Source organism: Mesoplodon bidens, assembly GCF_964165515.1.
Source record: "Mesoplodon bidens genome assembly, chromosome: 8".
Lineage (NCBI taxonomy): Eukaryota > Metazoa > Chordata > Mammalia > Artiodactyla > Ziphiidae > Mesoplodon > Mesoplodon bidens.
This window is the reverse complement of record NC_138165.1, coordinates 66,028,480-66,050,679: the sequence shown is the minus strand read 5'-3', so window position 1 is coordinate 66,050,679 and position 22,200 is coordinate 66,028,480. Positions and strand designations below refer to the sequence as shown.

General features: G+C 36.3%; 1 protein-coding gene across 1 annotated transcript in view; it reads right to left on the bottom strand.

Moving 5' to 3' along the window:
- The window catches only part of FAM171B (family with sequence similarity 171 member B), a 65,287-nt gene that overhangs the window by 11,521 nt on the left and 31,566 nt on the right, over positions 1-22,200 (bottom strand). Inside the window, exons 2-4 of the mRNA XM_081242104.1 lie at positions 17,097-17,330; positions 11,412-11,504; positions 8,303-8,461 (exon numbers count right to left, since the gene is read on the bottom strand). Of these exons, the coding sequence (XP_081098230.1) occupies positions 8,303-8,461; positions 11,412-11,504; positions 17,097-17,330 (486 nt within the window). The remainder of the gene's footprint in view (positions 1-8,302; positions 8,462-11,411; positions 11,505-17,096; positions 17,331-22,200) is intronic.

Sequence of the window (22,200 nt, the reverse complement as noted above, 5' to 3'; positions counted from 1 at the left end):
TTAAGGATTTTTAAACTATAAAATATATCATAAATAAATGCTATACTTATGTAACATTGACAAATCAGTATGAGCCTAAAGATCAAATTCTGAGTCCTCTGATTTAAGGTTACTGGAATCTAATTCAATGTTTTTAAAAACCTACAAAACCAACAGGAAGGCTGCCTCTCTGAGGGGGAGACATTTGAGCAGTGGCCAAATGAGAAGGTGCCATCCATGCAGAGACCTCAGAGAAGAGTCTCCCAGGCAGAAGAAACCAGCGCAAAGCTCCCAAATCAGAAGTGATCTTGGCATGTGTAAGAAAGAAAGAAGACTGGAGGTCAGAGAGAGATGGAAATAGCATAGCGCCTTGGAGGCCATGGAAAGGAATCCTTATTATTGCTGCCACTGAATCTGGTATATGTCTTCAGTTATCAGACAGGGCGACCACTGGCTTATTGGAAATTTTCTGTTAAATGTAAGAGAATTAACCTTTATAAACTTCCTGAAACTCTAACCATAAGGTAAGCAAAGTAATGCCATACATATTCTGTAGACTAGTTGCACTGGTCAGTAATGCACTGTAAAAAGTACTATGTAATCTGTAAGTAATTATAATCTCTTATATCAAACTATTTATAAAGCCAGCTGGCTTTCTTAACTCCACCCCTCAGTTCTATACAGTCGGTGGCTTCACATAGTGAATGCAGCTGAAACTGATGAAATCAGCATCCCACCACTTGGGATAAGGCCAACTCAAAGAAGAAGGAAAAAAGAGTCTGAAAAACAATGAGGAGGAAACTTTCACAAAGAATTTTCATACTCATAGAGCTCTAGAACTGTACAATCCAGTAGAGTAGCCAGAAGCAGCATGCAGCAATTTAAATTTAAATGAAATGAGCAATATAGTTTCTCAGGTTATGTGTCAAGAGCTCAACAGCCACATGTGGCTCAGCAGCTACCAGACTGGGTAGAGCAGAACATTCTCATTTGTCAGCACAGCTCTAGAACTTTGAAAATGTTAGCAACATTCTCAGGACAATTGAAATGTTTAATGAATAATCTCAAAAGCAGGTGGTAGAGGAATGCTGAAGGGCAGAGCACATTATGACTCCTTCCCACTGAATCTAATGAGTGTTGTTCATAAAAACCCTCCAATGCACCATGAGCTTCATTTCCAATAGTGTATATACTGGTACCATTCTTGTGATGCTTTTATTTTGAGTATCCTGTAACTTACAACTGGAAAACTTTGGCAGGTATCTTAGATTGGCTTCCTCAAGAAGCAAACCCTGAAATAACAATATGGAGGAAGCACCCACCACTGAGGGAATGGAGGAGTAACACAGAAGAAGGAAGCCAACACAGGATGTGTTAATGAACAGGTGTGTATGCGTTATGTGCTCTTTATCTGTCATTGGTTGAGAGCTTGCCCCTTGTGAGGGCAAAGTCTGCATCCTGGACTGGGGAATGCCCTTAGGCAGAGTCACAGATGTGTGCAGTAGGAAACATAGGCTTGTAACAGAAGACAGGGTCATCTGGCTGGGGTATCAACAGCATCAGCTACAGCAAGTTAGGGAAAAAAAAAAAAAAAGCCTATCTAACCATAACATCTATATGCTTATTACTCTAATTTCTGATTACTTCCCAAACAATATGGACCAAAAATTTGACTCAAGGGAAACCAAAAAAATTACATATTGTCTGAGGTGATTTTAAAAACAGTGAAATAAATAGAAGTTTAAAAAAAATAATTGCCAGGGGACATTCAAGATGGCGGAGGAGTTAAGATGTGGAGATCACCTTCCTCCCCACAACTACATCAAAAATATATCTACATGTGGAACAACTCCTACAGAACACCTACTGAATGCTGGCAGAAGACCTCAGACTTCCCAAAAGGCAAGAAACTGCTCACGTACTGGGCCGTGTGGCTGACAGGGTCTTGGTGCTCTGTCTGGGTGTCAGACCTGAGCCTCTGAGGTGGGAGAGCCAAGCTCAGGACATTGGTCCACCAGAGACCTCCCAGCCTCAAGTAATATCAATCAGCAAGCACTCTCCCAGAGATCTCCATCTCAACGCTAAGACCCAGCTCCACTCAACGACCAGCAAGCTCCACTGCTGGACTCCCCATACCAAACAACTAGCCAGAAAGGAACACAACCCCATCCATTAGCAGAGATGCTGCCTAAAATCATAAGGTCACAGACACCCCAAAACACACCACCAGATGCTGTCCTGCCCACCATAAAGACAAGATCCAGCCTCATCCACCAGAATAGAGGCACCAGTCCCCTCCACCAGGAAGCCTACACAACCCACTGAACCAACATTACCCACAGGGGGCAGACACCAAAAACAATGGGAACTACAAACCTGCAGCCTATGAAAAGGAGACCCCAAACACAGTAAGTTAAGCAAAATGAGAAGACAGAGAAATACACAGCAGATGAAGGAGCAAGGTAAAAACACACCAGACCAAACAAATGAAGAGGAAATAGGCAGTCTACCTGAAAAAGAATACAGAGTAATGATAGCAAAGAGGATCCAAAATCTTGGAAGTAGAATGGAGAAAATACAAGAAACGTTTAACAAGGACCTAGAAGAACTAAAGAGCAAACAAACAGTGATGAACAACACAATAAATGAAATTAAAAATTCTCTAGAAGGAATCAATAGCAGAATAACTGAGGCAGAAGAATGGATAAGAGACCTGGAAGATAAAATAGTGGAAATAACTACCGCAGAGCAGAATCAAGAAAAAAGAATGAAAAGAATTGAGGACAGGATCAGAGACCTCTGGGACAACATTAAATGCACCAACATTCGAATTATAGGGGTCCCAGAAGAAGAAGAGAAAAAGAAAGGGACTGAGAAAATATTTGCAGAGATTATAGTTAAACTTCCCTAATATAGGAACGGAAATAGTCAACCAAGTCCAGGAAGCACGGCGAGTCCCAGACAGGATAAATCCAAGGAGAAACACGCCAAGAGACATATGAATCAACCTTCAAAAAATTAATACAAAGAAAAAATACTAAAAGCAGCAAGGGAAAAACAACAAATAACATACAAGGGAATCCCATAAGGTTAACAGCTGATCTTTCAGCAGAAACTCTGCAAGCCAGAAGGGAGTGGCAGGACATATTTAAAGTGATGAAAGGGAAAAACCTACAACCAAGATTACTCTAACCAGCAAGGATCTCATTCAGATTTGACAGAGAAATTAAAACCTAAGAGAATTCACCACCAACAAACGAGCTTTACAACAAATGCTAAAGGAACTTCTCTAGGCAGGAAACACAAGAGAAGGAAAAGACCTACAATAACAAACCTAAAACAATTAAGAAAATAGGAACATACACATCAATAATTACCTTAAATGTAAACGGATTAAATGCTCCAACCAAAAGACATAGACTGGCTGAATGGATACAAAAACAAGACCCATATATATGCTGTCTACAAGAGACCCACTTCAGACCTAGGGACACATACAGACTGAAAGTAAGGGGATGGAAAAAGATATTCCACGCAAATGGAAATCAAAAGAAAGCTGGAGTAGCAATTCTCATATCAGACAAAATAGACTTTAAAATAAAGACTATTACAAGAAAAAAGAAAAAAAAAGGACTTATAAGAGACAAAGAAGGACACAACATAATGATCAAGGGATCCATCCAAGAAGAAGATATAACAATTGTAAATATTTATGTACCCAACATAGGAGCACCTCAATACATAAGGCATATGCTAACAGCCATAAAAGGGGAAATTGACAGTAACACAATCATAGTAAGGGACTTTAACACCCCCAGTTTCACCAATAGACAGATCAGCCAAAATGAAAATAAATAAGGAAACACAAGCTTTAAATGATATATTAAACAAGACGGACTTCATTGATATTTATAGGACATTCCATCCAAAAACACCAGAATACACTTTCTTCTCAAGTGCTCATGGGACATTCTCCAGGGTAGATCATATCTTGGGTCACAAATCAAGCCTTGGTAAATTTAAGAAAATTGAAATTGTATCAAGTATCTTTTCTGACCACAATGCTATGAGACTAGATATCAATTACAGGAAAAAATTTGTAAAAAATACAAACACATGGAGGCTAAACGTTATTAAAAAACCAAGAGATCATGGAAGAAATCAAAGAGGAAATCAAAAAATACCTAGAAACAAATGACAGTAAAAACATGACGACCCAAAACCTATGGGATGGAGCAAAAGCAGTTCTAAGAGGGAAGTTTACAGCAATACAATCCTACCTCAAGAAACAAGAAAAATCGCAAATAAACAACCTAACCTTACACCTAAAGCAAGTAGAGAAAGAAGAACAAAAAATCCCCAAAGTTAGTAGAACGAAAGAAATCATAAGGATCAGATCAGAAATAAATGAAAAAGAAATGAAGGAAACGATAGCAAAGATCAATAAAACTAAAAGCGGGTTCTTTGAGAAGATAAACAAAATTGATAAACCATTAGCCAGACTCATTAAGGAAAAAAGGGAGAAGACTCAAATCAACAGAATTAGAAATGAAAAGGAGAAGTAACAACTGACACTGCAGAAATACAAAGGATCATGAGAGATTAATGCACGCAACTAATTATATGCCAATAAAATGGACAACCTGGAAGAAATGGACAAATTCTTAGAAAAGCACAACCTTTCGAGACTGAACCAGGATGAAATAGAAAATATAAACAGACCAATCACAAGCACTGAAATAGAAACTGTGATTAAAAATCTTCCAACAAACAAAAGCCCAGGACAAGATGGCTTCACAGGCGAATTCTATCAAACATTATAGAAGAGTTAACACCTGTCCTTCTCAAACTCTTCCAAAATATAGCAGAGGGAGGAACACTCCCAAACTTATTCTGTGAGGCCACCATCACCCTGATACCAAAACCAGACAAAGATGTCACAAAGAAAGAAAACTACAGGCCAATATCACTGATAAACATAGATGCAAAAATCCTCAACAAAATACTAGCAAACAGAATCCAACAGCACATTAAACGGATCATACACCATGATCAAGTGGGGTTCATCCCAGGAATGCAAGGATTCTTCAATATACGCAAATCAATCAATGTGATAAACCATATTAACAAATTGAAGGAGAAAAACCATATGATCATCTCAATAGATGCAGAGAAAGCTTTCAGCACAATTCAACACACATTTGTGATAAAAACACTCCAGAAAGTAGGCATAGAGGGAACTTACCTCAACATAATAAAGGCCATATATGACAAACCCACAGCCAACATCGTTCTCAATGGTGAAAAACTGAAACCATTTCCACTAAGATCAGGAACAAGACAAGGTTGCCCACTCTCACTACTATTATTCAACATAGTTTTGGAAGTTTAAGCCACAGCAATCAGAGAAGAAAAAGAAATGAAAGGAATACAAATCGGAAAGGAAGAAGTAAAACTGTCACTGTTTGCAGATGACATGATACTATACATAGAGAATCCATCCTAAAGATGCTACCAAAAAACTACTAGAGCTAATCAATGAATTCAGTACAGTAGCAGGATACAAAATTAATGCACAGAAATCTCCTGCATTCCTATACACTAATGATGAAACATCTGAAAGAGAAATTAAGTGAAACACTCCCATTTACCACTGCAACAAAAAGAACAAAATACCTAGGAATAAACTTACCTAAGTAGACAAAAGACCTGTATGTAGAAAACTATAAGACACTGATGAAAGAAATTAAAGATGATACCAACAGATGGAGAGATATACCATGTTTTTGGATTGGAAGAGTCAACATTGTGAAAATGACTCTACTACCCAAAGCAATCAACAGATTCAATGCAATCCCTATCAAACTACCAATGGCATTTTTCACAGAACTAGAACAAAAAATTTCACAGTTTGTATAGAAACACAAAAGACCTCCAATAGCCAAAGCAATCTTGAGAAAGAATGTCGGAGCTGGAGGATTCAGGCTCCCTGACTTCAGACTATACTACACAGCTACAGTAATCAGGACAGTATGGTACTGGCACAAAAACAGAAATATAAATTAATAGAACAGGATAGAAAGCCCAGAGATAAACCCACGCACATATGGTCACCTTATCTCTGATAAAGGAGGCAAGAATATACAATGGAGAAAAGACAGCCTCTTCAATAAGTGGTGCTGGGAAAACTGAACAGCTACATGTAAAAGAATGAAATTAGAACACTCCCTAACATCATATACAAAAATAAACTCAAAATGGATTAAAGACCTAAATGTAAGGCCAGAAACTATCAAACTCTTAAGAGGAAAACACAGGCAGAACACTCCATGACATAAATCACAGCAAGATCCTTTTAGACCCACCTCCTAGAGAAATGGAACTAAAAACAAAAATAAACAAATGGGACCTAATGAAACTTAAAAGCTTTTGCCCAGCAAAGGAAACCATAAACAAGACCAAAAGACAACCCTCAGAATGGGAGAAAATATTTGCAAATGAAGCAACTGACAAAGGATTAATCCCCCAAATTTACAAGCAGCTCATGCAGCTCAATATCAAAAAAACAAAAAACCCAATCCAAAAATGGGCTGAAGACCTAAATCAACATTTCTCCAAAGAAGATATACAGATTTTCAACAAACACATGAAAGGATGCTCAACATCACTAATCATGAGAGAAATGCAAATCAAAACTACAATGAAGTTTCAGCTCACACCGGTCAGAATGCCCATCATCAAAAAATCTACAAATGATAAATGCTGGAGAGGGTGTGGAGAAAAAGTAACCCTCTTGAACTGTTGGTGGGAATGTAAATTGATACAGCCACTATGGAGAACAGTGTGGAGGTTCCTTAAAAAACTAAAAATAGAACTACCATACGACCCAGCAATCCCACTACTGGGCATATACCCTGAGGAAACCATAATTCAAAAAGAGTCATGGACTACAATGTTCATTGCAGCACTATTTACAATAGCCAGGACATGGAAGCAACCTAAGTGTTCATTGACAGATGAATGGATAAAGAAGATGTGGTTCACATATACAATGGAATATTACTCAGCCATAGCAAGAAATGAAATTGAGTTATTTATAGTGAGGTGGATGGATCTAGAGACTGTCATACAGAGTGAAGTAAGTCAGAAAGAGTAAAACAAATACCGTATGCTAACACATATATATGGAATCTAAAAAAAAAAAAAGGTTCTGAAGAACCTAGGGGCAGGACAGGAATAAAGACACAGACATAGAGAATGGACTGAGGACATGGGGAGGGGGAAGGGCAAAGTGAGAGAGTGGCATGGACATATATACACTACCAAAGGTAAAATAGATAGCTAGTGGGAAGTAGCCGCATAGCACAGGGAGATCAGCTCAGTGCTTTGTGTCCACCTAGAGAGGTGAGATAGGGAGGGTGGGAGGGAGATGCAAGAGGGAGGGGGTATGGGGATATATGTATATGTATAGCTGATTCACTTTGTTGTGCAGCAGAAACTAGCAAACCATTGTGAAGCAATTATACTCCAATAAAGATGTTTAAAAAAAAACAAACCTTGTAAAGTTTTTAAAGTTTTAGCAAAATACACTGTAACTCAAAGTGAAAAAATAATAATAAAAAAATAAAAACAGTGGAGTTTGTTAATTGCAACAACTGATAGAAATGGTAGAACAAGTGTGGATGTACAGAGGGAAGATACAGTTTTTATAGGTGTCATTCATAAGTTAATTGTTAAATAAAGTGTAAGATTCCATCATCTTCGTAATGTAGGTCACGACAGCCTTATGTAAGTGTACTAGTGCTGCTGAATATAAAAAATACTTTTCAATAGTACTGTTTTACTCAGAGGATATCAAATATATTTGAAAAATTTCCAGTTGCTTACTCTAATCTCTAAACTTTTTTATATCTAACAATTATTGACACTTCTGATCAATTTGATAAGAATGAATAGGTCAAATTATAATATATGTGTAAACTTCTTAATCAAATTTCCACTTTCAAATGTATATTTTAATTTGAAAAATTATACAATAATCATTACTATTTTCTATACCTTGTTTACCTCCTTTGGATAAAAATATCCTGTAAATTAAACTCTCTATTAATTTGAAATAATGTATGCAGAAGACTAGTATAATCTTTCTTTCACTGGATCAAAGGGACTGCCTATAAACACTTTAATAACTATATTTATGTTTCAAAAGTGACATGTCTCCTCCAAAGCTTAAATGAATTTCAGACATCGAAATAAATAGTACTTGATGAGATTTATGTACTGTTTTTATAAATAGATTAGATTATAAAAAATTAGAAAATACCTGACTTATTGAGAGTAATTCCAGTCGTATACAGAAAATTATCCACTTTCAAAAACTGTTGTAGGACTGTAAGGTAGCCTGTAACGTTGCTAATGTGATGGCTGTTGGGTAGTCTAATTAAGGCTTTTGAAAACTGAACACTTGGTTGAGATTTGGCATCTGGAAAAAGGAAACCTCATTAGCAAATAGACAAAACAAATGCATATTAAGCACAGCATTACTGGTCAGGACATTTTACTTTAAGTGAACCAGTTATTTCTAAAACATTACTGACATCTCCTAATTATAATTATTGTTTTATATTCAGATCTGAATAAGTAAGAAATGCCCCTTTCTTTAGATCATACAAGGCACCTTTAGCATAGAGAGTGCTTGATTCGCTTTCCCAGAATTTCTTCACCCTTTGAGTTTCACTCTACGGAACCACACATTGACCCATGTGGTCCACTTGGGCTTTCATTTCTGTCACAAGAGGTAATGGTGCATGCCGGAATGGGCTGAAACCCATCAAAAGCATCTCATTATCCTGTTGGCCACAGTGATTTGTTGAACTATGGGACTTGTGACAACCACAGTTAATGAGATGCAACGTGAGTTCTGCTTGGACTTCTAGGGGAAAAGACCTGCTATTTCCCACTAGATTTTATGTGGGCAGATATATGTCTGGGAGTTGCAAAAGCCATCTTGTGACCAAAAATGAGAGCTCGTTTGAAAATGAGACAATATTTAAGTACTGGAGAGTTGAGAAATGGAAATAGTAAAACTAGTTCTCAGTTATTTCAGCTGAAGCCCTGATCAAGCCATGTCTAAAGTTGGTCCCATCCCTACATTTATCAATCATTCGAGCAATAAATAAGTGCTTCCTTTGGGCTTAAACTAGTTTCGGGTTGGGTTTTCAGCAACTTGCAACAGAAAGTATCTTTGATGATAAGCCATATACTTAAGTGGGTAGGTTTCTGCATCAGGTAATTAAACACCCATTAAAAGTTTTTCAAATGCCAGGCATTCAATTTATAAATATTATCTCATGTAAATAACTTTGAATTGACTATCCTCTAATTTATGGAGAACCCAGGGACAATATTGATTTTTTTCTGTAATCAGCAGATCTTTAACAATTCAAGGATCAACTCATATCATTAAAACTAAAAATTATCAGAAACAATCAGTTAAGTTCTTAGGATGAAAAAAGTATCCATTTTTAAAGAGTTACATGACAATAAAAAATAAACTATACACTGACTGAGAATTATCTTACATTGTTTTATTTATCATTTATGTATGAATCTAGAAAAATGGTACCTGGAAAGTAAACAGTTAAGGGATATAAAGAAAAACAACACATCTATATTATCCTTGTTAAATTGCTTTGAGGGCACAATGTAATACCTTTTGATCCCTTACAGGTACTATCTACAACTTACTTACTCTTTTAAAATGTGTGGCTTAATTATGATGAAAATCCAAACTTCTTTACAACTGAAAACATGTACACTAAAGGACATGTCTAACTGAACTTCTCTAAGGTTTTACACATTCCTGAAGTTCCCAATTTTTCCTGCTCCTTTTACTACAAATATATTTACACACAGGCCTAACACAGTTTTTCACTAAACAAAATGAACAACTTCCTGATAAAATCTTAGAAGGAAAAATGTAAACGTTTTTTGGAAGTTAAGAAGTGAGGATGTGTACTTTCTAAGGAAAGATTTAACATCATCAGAAACATCCATCCTTTCTCGGTTGGCCTCACCAATAGGTCAACTCTTAGGGAAATGAGGCAGTAAAAGGAATTCCAGAGGGCTCACAGTGTTCTTACAGAGATGGGCACGTGGCATGGGCAGTGCCACCCAGACAGACGAGAGCTCACCACTGCTTGGTACAGTGGCAAAGGAGTGGTACATGGACATGCTCACGCTGATCCTTTTCATATAACCCAGTAGAAATTACAATTTGTAATGGGGTTTGAAGAATCCAGGAAGGAGTAGGATGTGTCAAGATAAAACCAAAACAAACAAATGAAGCAGGACTGTGGAGAATCTGATTTCACTAAGGCCCCAGCAGCATAAAATGTGGTCTCTCTCTGCAAACATGCAGTTCCTATTTACTTTCCACCCTTCAAACGCAGCGCTATATCCACCCATCCTGCCATGCACCGGCAAACTCAGCGCAAGAGTAAGAGCTTCTACGGCCTTGCTCAGTCAATTACTCTAAGATTAATCAAGCCCTAGTTAGTTTTTTCCAAATGATAGCATTAGGCTTTCTTTTTTAATACATTAGGACTAAGTAAGATAAGCTTCTGAAGATGAAGAGAACTTCAAAAGCAGTTCTTTTTACCATGACTCCTGTATTGGACTTTGAGGTTTTCTGCCTTTACCAGCCATTCTTATTATGCTTTAGTTCTAAGCATTAATTTCCCAAAAGAAACAAAAAAGCCAATTATTGTCATTTATAGAGGTTTTACATAATATGCAGTAAGAGTCACAAAATGCTGGGACTAGTTAAGGGGGTGAGGAGGTGAGGTAAGGATAAAACTATCATCTTCGTGGTTGGTAGAGCAGAGCTGGAGGACACAGCTTGAATCAGACCCCAAGTCACGCTTCCTGTATTCCTGCCCTTGGGATATGTGAGTGGGGCAAATCATGTCTGCCAAGCAGATACTTAACTCCCCAGCCTCAGACCCTTCCCACACAGGCAGCAAGATTAATGTCAGAGGCAGGAATGAAGGTGACCTGCAAACTAGAAAGCCCCAGAGGTCTGAGTCCTTTTCCCAATTTCACCAACCACTAAAGCTCAGTGAGAGATGTGATTTGGAAAGCAGTTCAGGGACTCTTTCCAGTATTTCTGCAAGTCAGATGTTCTACTGGGGGTGGCTAAAATGGTAAAAGAGAGAATGATTCACACACACACACACACAAATGCTATAGTTTGATAGTGAAATAAGAATCAGTTCAGATCAACTTATAGTTAGTACCAATCATCCCTGATCAATTTAGATTTTTCCCACCTTATAATCAACACTGATCCACTAGTGAAGAAGTACAGTTATACAATATAGTCACAATATAGTCTCTTTACTTACTAGCTAAGTAAGAAGTGGTGTACTTACCAGCTAATTTTCCAGTAATTAAAACAGTGTCTTCAAATAGCCATATATTTGCTTGGCTTTGCGGGAACAGTGAAAGTGTAACTGATGAATATACTGTGAAATATAGCATAATTAGGATATTTTATTAGACATGGGGGAAAGCTGGGACAAATATAGTTCTGCTCCAGCAGGTCCTGAAAATGTGGGGAAAAAGAAATTCTGTGATGGGAAAAGCAATTCAAAACAAAGGAAGAATGCATGTATAATATGATGGAGGAAAAAAAGGAACATAATAAAGTGAGATGATTCGGCATCACTATTTTACTAATTTTTTAAAAGTTTATACATTAGTTTGTACCAAGGTGACTAATAATGTTCTCTAACTAACCCCAGATATATTTGGTTAAGTTAAATGCTTAAACAACCCTCTGCTATTTTCTCTATATAATCGTTACTTATTTCCTTCTTTTTTTTTTTTTTTTTTTTTTTTTTTTTTGCTGTACGCGGGCCTCTCACCGCTGTGGCCTCTCCCGTCGCGGAGCACAGGCTCCGGACACACAGGCTCCGCGGCCATGGCTCGCGGGCCCAGCCGCTCCGCGGCATGTGGGATCCTCCGGGATCGGGGCACGAACCCGTGTCCCCTGCATCGGCAGGCGGACTCCCAACCACTGCGCCACCAGGGAAGCCCACTTATTTCCTTCTTATGTTGAATAGTTTTTAAGCCATTTTTTCCTGGCCCCATGATTCAAGGTTCTCTCAGATGGGGAGTACATCCACTATTCTTTTTTAACTTCCCATACAAAGGTGCAGTGCTCTTCTTCACAGTGTGGTTCACCAAACAGACTGTGCTTTGCCAAAGGAAGAAACAGTTTAACACATAAAATGATCCAGAGGCAACCTTTAGTAGTAGGGAGGATGGGGCTGGACCCACCTACCAGAGTAGGCACCTGAAATGCCTGGTGGGATGAGTAAGTGCAGATCCCCTGAAAGATAACTGAATTCTTTCAAGATCAGGAACAAGATGCAGGGACAAAAGACCATCGTTTTATAAGCAAGACCAAATCAAACAACCTGACCAATCCTGCAAAAGAAAAATAAGTCCTGAGGCATCACCTAAAGTACAACTTCTCACTGATCTCTCTCCTCCATGCAATGCAAGTAAATATCAACAGAAATGATACAATATCCCTAAATCACTTAAGAAAGGATAAAACACACTTGCACGAGAATACTTTCAAAATTTGGAGATATTTCAAAAAGCTGTAAAGGAAATACAGAAAAGACAGGATAAAATATTAAAAGTATACAATGATGTATGGGTGGATGTAAAATAATATACTTTTTTTCTTAAGTAGGAATAGAGGACTACCAAATGAAAGTGATTTTAATTCAGAGTACACTAACATTTAGATGGATTGTTAGACGTATTAGGTTGGAGAGGAGGTGGTTAGGGGAGTAGCTTGGACCCCGAGATGATTGTATCCCATATTTGGATACTTTCTTAGTCCCAGGTAGGTCAAAAAGGACTACCCTGACAGCTTTTTCTATTAAACCTGAGGAGAATCTTTCAGAAAGTCACTTAAACTTGGATTCAGATTTCCTTTGACTTTAAAAAATGTTTCTGATTATAAACGGGATATATATCCACTCTGGAAAAGTTGAGAAATACAGAAAAGGAAAGAAGAAAATGATGGTCATCACAATACCACCACAGAGACAACCACAATTAGTATTTCAGTATAGCTCTTCCTGGATTTTTCCTGTGATTTTTTTTTAAAAAGAGGGAGTATGATATTGTATACAGAACATTTTCACCCTGCTTTTTCACTTAAAATAATATTGTAAGCATTTCTGTCCCTCAATAGAAACTTTCATAACATTTTCAAGGTCACATATTTCTTAAAGTATCAAGATTCACTTAACCACTACACTGTACAATACTGTATATTTAGATTGTTTCCATTTTTACTATTACAAAATAATATTTGACTCAACATCCTTGTGCACAGATATCTGTCCACTTTATTTGTATATTTGTGTTTAGGATAGATTCCCACCAGTCAATGATGATGAAGACTTCGAAGACACTGACACACACATTGCAAAGTTGTTATCCAGATAACACTGCCGACTTCTCCCACCAGCAGTGTTTGAGGATGGCCATCTTGCCCAGCTTGTCAATATTGAGTATGTTCACTTTTTTTTTTTTTTTTTTTTTTTTCTTTTTGCGGTATGCGGGCCTCTCACTGTTGTGGCCTCTCCCGTTGCGGAGCACAGGCTCCGGATGCGCAGGCCCAGCGGCCATGGCTCACGGGCCCAGCCGCTCCGCGGCATATGGGATCCTCCCAGACCGGGGCACGAACCCGTATCCCCTGCATCGGCAGGCGGACTCTCAACCACTGCGCCACCAGGGAGGCCCTGTTCACTTTTTAAAAATGTTTCTAAAGTGAAAAAGTCTAAGAAATGTGTATTTTGGGGGCATACTTAGATTATTAGGAAGGTAAAATATTTTACCATATTTACTAATCATTTGTATTTCCTGTTTTGAAAACTAAGTCATGATTTTATCCATTTACCTTATTTAGGCAGGGCCTTGGTTTTTTTTACTGATGTGTATGAATTCTTAACACATTAAGAATATCATTCCTTATTATTTCATATTTTTTTTTACTACTTTTTAAAATTATGGGGAAATCTACCTTTTATGACATCTTTCATTGCTTTTCAGTTTAAAAAGACCATCCAAGGGCTTCCCTGGTGGCGCAGTGGTTGAGAGTCCGCCTGCCGATGCAGGGAATGCGGGTTCGTGCCCCGGTCCGGGAACATCCCACATGCCGCGGAGCGGCTGGGCCCGTGAGCCATGGCCGCTGAGCCTGCGCCTCTGGAGCCTGTGCTCCGCAACGGGAGAGGTCACAACAATGAGAGGCCCATGTACCGCAAAAAATAAAAATAAAAATAAAAATAAAATAAATTAAAAAACCATCCTAAAAAAATAAGATAGTTTATTAAATTTAATATAATTTAATTTTCCGTATTTTAACTTTTTGAGCAATGTATTTTGGAATATGGATTCAAATTAATTTACTCCAAATAGTTAACCAAAGTATCCCAATATTACTTATTGAATATTCAGCTTTTTCCTCAAAGATTTATGATTCCTATCATAGATTATATTTTTTATGCCTACTAGTATCTGATTTGTACCATAATACAAATCATAGTACAATATCACTTAATTCTGTAGCTATATATTTTAGTTATCTGGAATGGCAAATTGTCTCTAGTAAATCGTCCTTTAAAACAAGATTTCAGGTATTTTGACACATCTGTTCTTTAAGGGTTATTTTGCCAAGTGTTTTGTTAATGCATTAAATCTATAAATTAATCTGGGAAGAGTTCAAATCTTTACAATATTCAAGCTAAGAAAAAATATTTTTCCAGTTTCTGGTGTTTTAGTTGATTTGTTTTTGTTTTTTTTTTTTTTCTATCAGTAACATTTGGTAGTTTTATTTTCCCTCCCCACAGTTACTTCACTTTTTTTTTTGTAGGTTTCCCTGCATATTTTGTTTGTTCTTGTTGTTCTGAGAGGGATTTCTTTTCATTATTTTTCCTAATTGGTTATTACTTCTGGTATATAAGAGCATGTATTGATTTGTAGCAATACTAATTTGTAGTTTTCCAGGGATATGATCATAACCAGAAAAAATGGTTTTGATTCTTCCTTCCTAATAGTTATCCCCTTTTTTTATCTGTTAATATCTTTTTGCCCTGATAATAACTTCTACTACAGTGTAAAATAATATAGACATCTGTGTTTAGTTTCTTATTTTAGTAGGATCACCTCTAATATTTTACAGTTAAGTATGATTTTGAGATACCTAAGGATATCTTTATGGTCCTAGTTTTTAAAGAGTGTGTTCTTGGTTAGGAATGAATGGTGAACTTATAAAATGCATTTCAGGCAACATTTCAGGCAATTGTTGATATTATCACATATTAGTTCTAATTTGTTCTACTAATATGATACATAAAATTAATGAAGTTTGACATCCTTATAGTCCTACAAAGAAGAAAAATCCTACTTGGTCTTGACAGTATCCTATATTTAAATAATGGTGAAATTCTTTTCTGTATTGTTTAGGAATTTTGCATTTAGAGTTATAAGTATGACTGGTCAATAAAGAGGTGTGTGTATATGAGAGAGAGTATGCACACATGAGGGCATTTAATTTTGTATTACCTTTGTTAGGTCTCAGAATCAAGGCTGTACTGATTTGGTAAAATAATCTGGGGCACTTTTCCTTATAGCCTTTGAAGTTATTTTTACCCAGAACATTTTACCCATGGTTATTAATCTACCTCATCTAAAATCAATATACCATTTATATTATCACAAAATTGTTTGTTTTATTGGATTTTTAAGATTATTGCCAAATTTTTTGATAATTTTTATGATTTTTAAAGCTTTTATGTATTTTTATCTTTTATTTCCCTCATTTTTGTTTAAATTAGCTAGATGTGTGTATAATTTACTTCAAAGAACTAACACTTTGTCAATTATTTCTTTATATTTTTCTAATATATGCCAATCTACTTCAATCTTTTTATTTCCTTTTTTCCATTTTAGTTGGTTTCTTCTTTCATTATTTTTCTCACTTTTGTTGAATGAATAGCTGTACTTCGTTTCTGTCTTTAAAAAATTTAAAGCATTTGAGACCATGAATTCACCTCAAATACATCCCTATCTGGATTTTCCAGTCATTAGTTTTATTCACATGAGTCTTATTAAATTATCTAATTCATTTTTCATTTTCTTTCTCATTCTAAATCTAAATAGTTCAACAATTCAAATGTTTCCAATACGAAACTAAATAAAATATCTAAAACCTAACAAGAACCACCACAATAAAAAATAAAATTTTTAGAAAGATTGATTACCTAATGTATCAGCCTTCCAGTCAATCAGACTTGCATTCTGGTACCTTGTATGGCCAATTTTCCCAGTATTCAATTAGTTATAATAACTCCTACCAATTTTTTTCCAGCTTTATTGAGATATAATTGACACCTAACATCATGTAAGTTTAAGGTGTACAATGTGATGATTTGATATATGTTTATATTGTGAAATGATTGTCACAATAATTAATAATTCTTTCTCCAGTATGCCTCTTGTACTCTCATCTCTCCTTTCCATTTCCTTTCTTACATCAGGCTACTGTCCACCAGCACAACCACAGCTTCATAGCCAGGCTCCCTGAATCCATTTTAGCCCTGCTGTTGCCCTGTTCTTTATACACTGTAAATTCAGTTTCTAAACAACTTACTTTCATGAGCTCAAGAATCTACAAGAACTGCTTTATTATTTGTCACGTAAACCTAAACTGTTCATCTGATCTTTTGAGACTGTCCTTTAATTATCTGGCCCTTTACTTTACTTTGGCCTATCCTGCTTCTAACTAATTCTTTGGGCATGCCACACCCGTCTCTGCCACCTGCAGACAAGCTTTGTGCCAGAGCAGAGCTGTAGCTCGGGATTCCTTCAAGCTTCTGTAGAAGGAAAAAGACCTTCATGTTTTCTTCAAACTGGCACGCCTTTCTAACCTCCTTATATTGGCTTCACATAGTCTCATTTTTGGTTTATCAGAACAAGAGAAAAAAAATCATTTGCATTTAGTGAAGGCAAAACATTGTTTAACTGCTTACTTGGCATTCTTCCAGTCTTCCAAGGCAGAGGTGTCAAGACATAGCCATCTTTGTAAGCAATAATGGTTAGGCTGAGTCCTAACTTGTAGGGTACTCTTATCAACACTGCTCCATTGTTTCTAGTTACTGTGGAATTTGTCTTCGTGTAGTTTACAAACACTTCTACAACTGCTTGACTCAGGTACTGACGACTGATGATGTCATTCACCTGGACTTTCAGCATAAATACAGACACTGGAAGAGAAAAAGAAAATCGCAGCACGTTATATCCTAGAAAACATATGTCACTATACTTTAAAATGTCATTTAAGACACCTGAACCAACAGTACAAAACTGTTGAAAAATTTAGGAAATACATACACATGGATGGATAGAAAGAGGTGTTAAACATTCCAACAAATTCATTATTCTTCCTAAAACTGAATAAATTTGAATTTATTATTAATATGGCACAGTATTATCACTCCATTTTCTCTGCCATTTAGAAGGAGAAGAAGGGAGAACAGTGAATAATGGAAAGAGTTTCTGGCTTTAGGAAAATAATTTTTACTTTATGTTACTAATTTCTAATATTATCAAGTTATATAGATTTAATACTAATTTAAAATGCAGTCAAAGGTCTTAGAATAAAATGCCATCTCACCAAACCCATTAGTGCATGGCTAGCTCCTTTATTTTGTTCTGTTGTCTGGAAAGCAGGGGATGTGTTTTAGTTCCAAATTACAAAATATCAAAACAAAATCTCAGATGGACCTAGAGAATATTATGCTTAGTGAAATAAGTCAGAAAGATAAATACTACGATGTCACTTATATGTGGAATCTAAAAAATAACACTAATGTATATGCAAAACAAACACATTCACAGACACAGAAAATAAACTTAAGGTAATCAAAAGGGAGAGGGAAGGGGGAGGGACAAATTAGGGGTATAGGATTAACAGATACAAACTACTATCTATAAAATAGATAAGCAACAAGAAGGTATTGTATAGCATAAGGAATTATAGCCGTTACTTTGTAATAACCTATAATGGAACATAATCTGCAAAAATACTGAATCACTATGCTGTATACCTGAAACTAATATTGTAGATCAACTATACTTAAGTTAAAAAAAAAAAACTTTTTCTAAAATATAAAAAAACATTATCCATTAAATATACAGACACAACATGTGAAAATAATAAAGTCAAGAAAATAAGAACTAAAGCTTTTTCTACTTAAACCTCCAGCCTTATAGATCTTGACAATGTGTTCATGCATTTACCAATGATAATGTCTGGCTACAAAAGAACTTTTACCATCATGGAAATGCCTTTGCAAAGCCTGTATCATAACACCTTTGCTAAAGATGTCTTATCTTCTACCATAAATGCGCTCTGCAGCCAGTCAAGGTCCATCTCTGCCATTCCCTAGACATGTGACTTTGGGTGAGTTACTCACCTCTCGGTCCATTTGCTCATCTGTAAAATCAGGAGATAGCAACTATTTTGAGCTAATAAAATAAAGTAATGCAAATAATGTGCTCAGTACAGTGTTTGGTTGTCAAATCTAATGTTAGTATCGTTATTTATAACAAAAATTATTACTTCACAACTGGAGACCACTTCATAAACATGAGTACATCAATAAGAAACATCTCATAAGGATTAATTATGCTGCTATGCATTTGTGTAAACAAACCCATTTTTTTTAAAGAATTTTTAGCAAGAACATCACGTCAGGTAAAAAATCCTAGTCAACAATGATTGAGTTGCAATATTGCTACAAAACTGTTGTCACACCTTATCTATTTTTTGTTAAGATAAGCTAGACTTTAAATTGCTTTTGACCATACAAAGACATTTTAAGTACAAATAGAACCACTGTAACTGCCTAGTCCTAGGAAAGGTACCATTCAGCAAGTTATAAAATAGTCCTGATCCTTTTAAGAATCTAAAAATGAGGTTAAATGTTATCCAAACACAATTCTTTACATATTCAGACACAAACATATTTTTTGTATATTTCCTCATACATGATAATAATTAACTCTAATAAGAACTAAAATGTGTTGGCAGTTAATGAACCAGGCATTGTGTTAATTTTTAAGTTCATCATTCCATTTTCTCTTCAAAACACCCCCATTAGATACATACGATTGTCTTCATTTCATATATTGGTAACTGCAGGTTAGCACGGTTTGTAAGTCGGCCATGGAGGAAACCAGACACAAACTTGCCACAGTCTCTCCTCAAAGCTTGTGCTCTTATTGCATTACAACTGCCTGATTATACCCTTAAAAGCTACTCTAGTCCCACTTTAGAGCATGGAAATGGGAAGAACTGGGGGGAAAAATGACTCCTGTAGAGTCACACCTTAAAATGAGGTTCCATTAGTATATCTGAAAAATGGTTAATTTCCAAAACAACTTTGTATATATTCAAATGTAAATATGGAGAATAGATGAATAGGCAAAATATAGATAACTGATGTTCATCCACACCTCTACTTTCTCGGCATTTTTAATAATAAAAAGCCTTTGTGGGAGGTTAAATTATTTGTGAGCAGTCATTACTATCATTACTTTTAATAGAAAAATTCAGGAGCATCTGGTACTAAAAGGTCAACTAAGCCTTGGGCCGTAACTCCAAGCTTTCCTCAAATTATTTAACTACCTCCCCATCATATAAATTCACACTAAAATAAATCATGTTGCTAACAATTTAAAATCAAAATATGAAAAAGGGCTAGGAATAAATACATGTCCCTGTTGCCAAGCCTTGTGTGTATATTATCAAAAAAACCTCAATATACCTTTGTAAAATATAACATCAAGTTCATTTTGCTGATGAAGTGAGATTTCAAACATTCAGGCAGCTATGCTAACTGCCCCAAATCTCACAGTCATTAAGAAGCTGTGTCAATACAGCAGAAACTAACACAATATTGTAAAGCAATTATACTCCAATAAAGATGTTAAAAGAAAAAAATAAAAAGAAGCTGTGTCAGCCTTCAAGTGTCCCCCCCCCCATGAATGACTCCAAAGCCATCTTTACATCATGTTATAGTGAGTCCTGGGGTCACATTACTCAAGTTAATTCAAGAAATGTATGATTGCAATCATCATTGAGAACTTAAATTCTTATACAACATCAATTAAAAAGAAAAAAAGTAATCATACATACATGCTGATGCCAAACCATGGCTTCAAATTCAAATGGGAAATACAACTCTTAGGCAAAAAAGTAAAAGGTTGCCATATGTAAATAGAGCATGATGGGCTTCTAAACCAATGTCCTTGAATAGATCCACCTAGTACAAAACACTAGTTATGTGTAAAGGACAAGTAGCTGCTGCTCAATTCAAAATAATTCCCCCAGTCACTTGCCCCTAATCCCCTAGGCAAAATTTATTGAGCCACTGGCATAAAGCATCTAACTAATGCAGGCCAGACAGTCTGTCAGGCCCTCAAAATGTGAATAAAGATACACAGAGGCTAACAGTTGCTGGAGCTGAATCATCTGAGAGAGTCTATGAACTCCTACTCTCTGTGATTTCCAGTGTTTTCATGTCCCTCTCCTTCCAGAAACTGGGTTGTACTGTCCCTCTTGCTGATCTGTGAGCTATATCAAAATCCCTCCCCCGAATCTTGTAGCCAGAGTTGGGTTCTGTTGCTTGCTTCCAAAGCAAGTACCTTAAATGACATGGGATACAACTGTAAATATATGATATTTTATTTAATAGGCTACCCTATCTTTTATAAGATAAGGCAAAGGAGGGAAGGCTAATGTACCAAAAATATGAGAAACTACATAAGAGGGAGGCTGCACATAACTAGAAGATAAGAGAATTAACATTCCCTATTAAAATTTGGTAATGGGTCTTATTCAAATCAAATGTACCTACAATGGTTCCTTCAACAGCATTTTCAGGAATGGGACTCAACAGGGAATTTTTATTAATTTGTTTGCTCCAAAGATTTCAGAAATTCTCAGAGCCTTTGGATTTATAGACAAAGTCCAATGTGCAGTAAGATCTTAAGCTAAACTCATTAAAAAAACCCTGCATATTCCATATGTTTCATCTTTGTAAAAGTACAGTTGCCAAAATAAGACACCCTAAAACCTCCTGGCATTCTGAAGCCGGGTTTGATTCATAAAATGTTTTCTAATCCAGAATGGACCATTTTTTTCCACATGTACTAATAATGTTAATGTAATAAATTTGATGAGAAAATGAGTATCAAATTCAGAAAAAACAATTTGCAAAGGTCAAATCTTGGCTATCAAACTCATAGCCTCTCTGTGGAGATGCCCTATATCTGTACCTTAGATTGCCTAACAGACTTAAGACATACTGTAGGCCTGACCAGCACTGTCCTCTCTAGCTCAAATGGGAAAAACTAGTTATTTATTTAATACACACACATTCACACACACACCCTGCTCCCTCAGGCCCAGTTCTAGAAACTTTACACATGTTGTCCAATTACATCCTAATATAAACCTGCAAGATTTCCCCCTTTTAAGGCAAGGAAATCGAGGTTAAAGTTGAGCAGCTAATAAATTACAGGCAGGATTATTAACAGGTTCATTTTACTCCAAGTTCCATGTGTTTTACTCCACATTCTTTCTCATTGAAAAGCCTTAGGAATTTGGTTTCCATCATATTCACTAGCTCACTTATTTCCTCCCAACCGATGCAGAGAAGGAAGTGCTCATTTGCTGATTCTCTGAGCTGCTCATCCCCTCTCTCAGCCTGGTTTTTCTGGCCTCGACATAAGCAGCAAAAATAGCATTAAAAAAAAAAAAAAAAAAAAAAACCCGAGAAACAAAATCTTGGCTGAAAGCCTGGTACAGTAATTAAAGAGGCACAAACAACTCTTTTTCCTTCAAATAAAAAGTTATAAAGAATTACCTGCCATTGACTTAAACAGGATGCCTCTGACTTCTGTGATGTCAAGTTTGACCAGGCAAACAGCACTGGCAGCCAGAAATAATATATATCCATAAAAATCCCCCTCACTAGCTCTCTTCTCCAACAAAAATACTCTGGCATTTAGACTGGGCAGATTGTGTGATTAAATATATGATTTTCAACCAGAGGTGGGGGGAGGTGC